This window comes from Aplysia californica, unplaced genomic scaffold, assembly GCF_000002075.1.
Source record: "Aplysia californica isolate F4 #8 unplaced genomic scaffold, AplCal3.0 scaffold02451, whole genome shotgun sequence".
NCBI lineage: Eukaryota > Metazoa > Mollusca > Gastropoda > Aplysiida > Aplysiidae > Aplysia > Aplysia californica.
The window spans coordinates 1-6125 of NW_004799721.1; the positions used below are offsets into that span (position 1 = coordinate 1).

The 6125-nt window shown below is 46.0% G+C and overlaps 1 protein-coding gene across 1 annotated transcript; it reads right to left on the bottom strand.

Annotated features, from left to right (window-relative positions):
- Positions 1–1364: 1364 nt before the first annotated feature.
- Positions 1365–2081, bottom strand: LOC101859545. Its single transcript, XM_005113444.1, has one exon. The coding sequence runs from the start codon at positions 2079–2081 to the stop codon at positions 1365–1367; it is 717 nt and encodes a 238-aa protein (XP_005113501.1).
- Positions 2082–6125: the final 4044 nt, after the last annotated feature.

A 6125-nucleotide genomic window follows, 5' to 3' on the forward strand; every position in this document is an offset into this window, starting at 1 on the left:
TGTGTGTGTGTGTGTGTGTGTGTGTGTGTGTGTGTGTGTGTTTATTTGTTATTGTTTGTTAAAAAATGGCATCACAATGTACATTTTCTATCATTTGATTCACCATTTGAGTTGATTCACCATTTGAGTAACGAATCTGCATAGCACAGCGCTTAGACCCTTCTGGGGGAAGGGGAAGAGGGGCTGTCGTGGTCTAGAGGTTACGGTGTTCGCCTTTCATTCAATTGGTCCAGGGTTCGAAACCAGATAGCGACGGAAATTTTCCTCACCATTCTTTCCCCTTTCACCCCCTTTCACACACACATAAACATATACACACATATACATTGAAAAAAGACGTTGCTTGCTGTCGTTGATCATCCCTTGAACAAGGAGTCAAGTGTCTGGCTCCAGGACAACGATAATCCATGTGAGATCGGTGATCACTCCGGACTGTGGGAGTTCCCAAAGGGAATGGGGAACCTTCCTCCCTCCTCTCCCCAATAAAACAACAACAAAAACAATAACATCATCCCCATCACCAGCGGCAGCATTTGCAGAACCACTCTCACCACCACAATCACCCCACAATCCTACCTCAACAAAGAGACAATGAAAAAACCAACACAATTTTGTGGTAAGCATCGCTTGACAGGGCCCGTCAGAAGTTTCCCTAACATTTAACCATTCGTGTGTAAATGCGTGTATTTATGATGATGTCAACATTTGCACACTCAGCTCCTTTCAGCGTGGACCGGATCCCTGTCAAAATACATGCACTGGCTATATTGTACACGAATGTTACTGCCAGATGGTTATCTTCGAGTCGAGTCAAAGTCTTCTTTCTTTCTATTTACGCAATTATCGCACCCGTAAAACAGAAATTGACCCTCCCTCCCCATGCAATACGCTCAGTGTTTACAAAGACCTTATATGTACATTTTGTAGGTGCTTTTTCACATACTCTATAACGCACTCAGTTTTAACCAAGACCTTAATTAATGAGTACATTTTGTCGAGGCCTTTCAGTTTCAGTAGGTAGCTTTAGAATTTATGTCGGGTTCACACCTCAACGATGTCTATCTGAATGTTATATACAAATTCAAACCTGGCTCACAGCTAATAGCTCTGTGATGGCTGTGTAAGAATCCAAACCAGGTTCACAACTCAACGAAATCTCCCAAGGCTTAAAGCGAGGTGACAATTGACGCCACAGTTGACTTCGGGTTTACAACTCAGCGATGTCTTTAAGGTTTTTTTTTGTCAAAGTACAGACACAGTTAGTTGTCAGCGAAGCATCTACCACAATGGCTGTGTTAGAATCCAAACCAGGTTCATAACTGAACAATTCCATTTAGCAAGCTGCGTCCCAGTTTCACTTGGGCTCACAGCTTGTCTAGCGTCGGCCTCATCTCCAGGATGCAGACGGTGGAGACGAGCGTGAGTAGGAAGAAAAAGGCAAAGAGCATACGGTCGAGCACATAGGCCACATGATGCCACTCCTGGAACACTTCCTCGTCCCGCATCTCCTCGTTGCGCTGGGTGTGAATGAGGCCGATGAGATGGCGGACTACAAGGTTATGTTTCCCTCCGCCCACGTCCTCTCTCGTGTCCCAATCGTCCCTGGAGGGCGGGAGTCTACTGTCTTCGTCGCGTGCCCCACTATGCACGTCCCCAGACCCGCCCCCACTGCCTGGGCCTTTATTCCCCGTGGCAGGTGTGTAAGTGTAGTCATAATAATGGTTGTTTAATGACCCCTTTTGAAGTTTGTTCACATCCACTCTATCGGGATTCGAACCACCGCTCCCTGGTCTAGGGTCCATTCTCAAGTACTCGCACTCCTCGCCGCCACTTGCAACACGGCTGCCTCCTGTCCGGAAGAATGAATCCTTCCCACAACCGCCCTGGCGCGGGCCTCGCTTTCGGGGCGAGGCAGTGACACCATCGTCAGGGCGACGGATGCAGAAGAGAGGGGAGATAATGCTGAAGCAGAAACGACGTAGCCACAAGGGGGGACGACTCGGCCGGCCTCGCTGGTGGTGGATGCTGAGGACGAGGACGGAGGAGAGCACAGACAGGCAACTGGTGGCGAGGACAACCATCAGATAGATACCTGTCTCGATGAGAGGAGTGGGGGAGGAGAAACAGCCGATAGAGAGAAAAAGGTGGGGACGGGGGCAGAAAAAGGGGTGAGGGAGGGATAGAGCAAGAGACATCGGGAAGGGCGGGGTGGGGGGTGGGGGGCGAAATGCTTATTAAAAGCAGGCGTGGAAGAAAAAAAGACATACCAGGGAGTTGGAGGGGACCCGGTCGGGGGGGGGGGGGGGGCGTGTGTAATAATGGCGTCCAGGGTGAGGGGTGGGGGGTTGTGTAGAGAACGGGGAGGAAAAGGGGAGACAAAGGAGGGGTGTGGTGGGGAAAGGAGGATTAAAAATTGACTAATTTTGCACGCCGACCGGAGTTAGCTCAGTTGGTATTATCTTTGGGCTCAGAGGTTGAGGTTCGAGCATTTATATATAGCATTATCGTGTTGAAAGGGATCTTTAGATTCCAAATGTACATCGGTCTACTAGACACAAATATTTTCTCTAGAACTGAGAGTTCTGACTTGGAAGAAAGAGTAATGGAAAAAGTAGAAAAACAACAACAACCGAAAGCAGGTAGAGATGAAACACCAAAGGAAGTATCAAATACGGAGTCTTTACGAGAATAGCTGACCCAGAACAGATAACCCAATTCGCCGGTCATATAATATTGCCTTACACGAAAGCTATAAACTTTAACCTATGACCGACATCGGTAGTGAAATAGTAAGGCTCTTCACCGTTACACACAAAAGAAGTGAATTTGATCTCAAAGTGAAGAAGTTTGTTTAACTAAACCAAGCCTCGTCAACTATCCTACTTATTCCAGTTCAAGTGTAAGGAAAACATCAACACGATGATAGACCTTTCGTGCTAGGAAAACGTAAGCTATAATGATATAGACTGAAACAATAAAGGCACTTTACACAAATTTTCCTCACTTCACCCAGGTGGGAACTGGTACCCAGCTATAGAAAGCGAAAGATCTTGTCAGTTTGTTAGAGTTTGGGCGCTTAATCAGTTGCTTGCACTGTATCCTTCCCGGGAAGCTGAGAATGTTTCTGAGTGTTATAATATGGTCTGCTGGGGTAGTAATATAGTGCAAAGTGCATAGAACTTGCTGCTGAGCAGGGTATGCGCTGTAAAATGCTATTTATTATTATTAAATAATTATTAAGATAAGACACCCACAAGCCACCATTACAAGGGACATAACTTAAATTACTGATATTGTTATTTTCCTGATTATGTACCTTCACTCTTCGCCCAACGGTGCTGCTGAATAATAACAATAATGCAATATTTTGTACTTAGCTCGTTGCGAGACAATGAAAAACGCCCTTGTTTGCCTTAAAGGAAAAGATTAAACCATATCACAATTGAAAGAAAATAGAAAGGACAGGCTACACAGTTGCTTTCTCATGCTGGGAAAAGTGCGCTGCAAAAGCAATAAAAGGTTGTTACTTTATTCCCTGCTCAATCATTCTGTTGATTCTCTTCGATTTTTATTTCGACGTCTTCTTCGGCGATATTTTACTCATTGAAGTCATTATTTCAAATATGTTATGCTGTTATCCTTTTTGTTCTCGTCTCTATTATCACTATCTCCATCGACAAAGGCATCGCAACTTTCTCCGTCCTCTTTACTCACCTACTAGGTTCAGTTCCAACCTTTTTCCTGTTCTTCCGCCTCCTACTCCTCTTCCTCACCCCCTCCCCCTCCTGTCATTTTCCTCCTTTCCACTTCCTCCCCTTCTCCTCTTCTCCCTCCTCCTCCGCCTCCTTCTCCTCCCCCCTCCATCACCTCTTCCTCCTCCTCTTCCTCCTCCTCCTCCTTCTCCTCCTTCTCCTCCTCCATCTCCTCTTCTTCCTCTTGGTCCTCTTTCTCTTTAAGATAAGACAGCGATACGTCTATAAAGACATCAACTTGGCACGACATTTTGGCAACAACGTAACGACAACTGAGAAGACAACACATTAAAGAAAGTTACAACAACAATACCCCAAAAAGCACAACAAAGAGGCAAAATAACTACGGAACTCCTTAAAACATGAATGATACCTGCAATAACTTAAGAACAAGAATGTGTGTCTCGATGACATGGGCAAGCGTTAATCAGAATCCTCAACCAGACACACCATGCCCCCAAAACACAACTGATGACACAATGCGCACGCACGGGTCACGTAGATAGACTCAGTACAAACTCTGATGGTGAGGCGGACACGTACACACATATATAATACACATTCTTAAGCACACACACACACACACACACACACACACACACACACACACACACACACAAACACACACACAGTCAAGAGATCTAAGCTTTTTGTCATTAGGCGGAAAATATAGTTCAACTGCGAGTATTTTCTTTTTTCTAAGGTTCTGTTACCTGCACACTATCTTGCTCATTCGTATGTATGGCCATGTCCCTCTCATCTGACCTGATAGTTTCCATTTTAACGCCAACGAAAGGTAGTTGATTAAATTGAGCATGAAGTCCCCCAAAGCGTGTATCGCTCTTTGAATGTCTTCGATGTGTTGTTATTTAATTTTGTATTTACACCGATCGCGCTACAGTCTCAATGGAGTTCTGATGACCCACTTGCCGCTCTTGCATCAAACAGCCAACAATGCCTTGCAGTTGTGAACACTGGTCAATGCGAATGACGGGGAAGGGGGATAATCCCAACAAAGACCGTTTCTGTGTTGTTTCATACCTATGGAGACGGTAACAGTGGATTTTTATTCATCTTGAACTACAGCACGGACGGTCTTACAAAATTGCAAGCAACAGAAACAACAACTGCGCAAAATAAACAAAACCCTCAGCTATAATCATTCCTTGGGCTGAAGCTAAGGAGGCTTTTGATTGGCCGTGGCAGGGATGAAGGGAGGAGCAACTAGGGAATATAAAGCCGCAGAGCCGGACATCCTCCAGTTCACTGTGTTGCTTATGGAGTGAAAGGACTTTGCTGTATTGGGTTACATGAGTACCATTTTTTTCATATCTCTTCTATATTTTCAAGTATGGAAAGTGTAGCAGTTCGTGTAGTGAAGTTCATTTCTGGTGACCTTTGGTCATCCGTGAAGTTGAGGCCAGTGAGCGTTCTGTGCCAGAAGACGATCACACCCGTTCAAGTGTTGGAAGTGACAATGGAAGACGACGACTTCATTCGCAAGGCCATCAAGGAAGATTGGTCTCACCGACTGCCACGGCCGCGACAGCTGGCATGAGATTTTCAAGGAAATCAGCTCCATGGGCAGCGTCTCGCACCCGCACGTTCATGAAGATAGGCTTGGCGGTGAAGTGCACAGGCTTTGTTGCTATCTGCATACATCTGTATTCTCGATGATCGTTGTATATGATGCGTGTCACCGTCTAGAAAGGCAGCAGATAGGGCGCTGTTTCATGCAGAGCGCTGTGCACGTTGACGTAAAGCTCGCCAACATCTTCCTGGAGGAATCCAACAACGTTACTCTCAGCGACCTGGGGATGTCCCACTACTTGGCTCACGTACAAGACAGGGTGGGAAACTAGAGTATACTTGGAACAAGAGCTACCTCGTCCCAGAGATTCAGTGTGACGTCAACGCAGAAGATGTTCTGGTGAATGACTTCACTTTTCTTGGTATTTTTTATTATTATTTTTTTAAATAAGTGTTTTATGACGCTGGCAACTGCATACGGTCATATGAGCGCGCGGGACACACCTAATAATATTTTCAGTTGGTAGGAAATTTTGAATTTTGCCCGGGTGGCGGCCGAAGCCTACTCTTATCGATTTTAGACCACCAAGGGATCTTTAACGTGCGCAACTTTGCACACGGGTCCTCCGAGATTTTTCGCCCTTGTCCGAGAAGGCTAGGTGTAGATCTTTCCTACCAGAAGATCAGGGGTGTGGCTGAAATACAGCAGTAGGAAGCAGCCAAGTAGTAGCAGTAGAAAGGCTGCAGAAAGAGTCAGGAGCCCAGAGGAGGGGGCGAAGGAGGTGAGGGGGTGGGGGCAGAAAGAGGAGACGAAAGCAGACGACAGAACATTGCTAGAGAGCA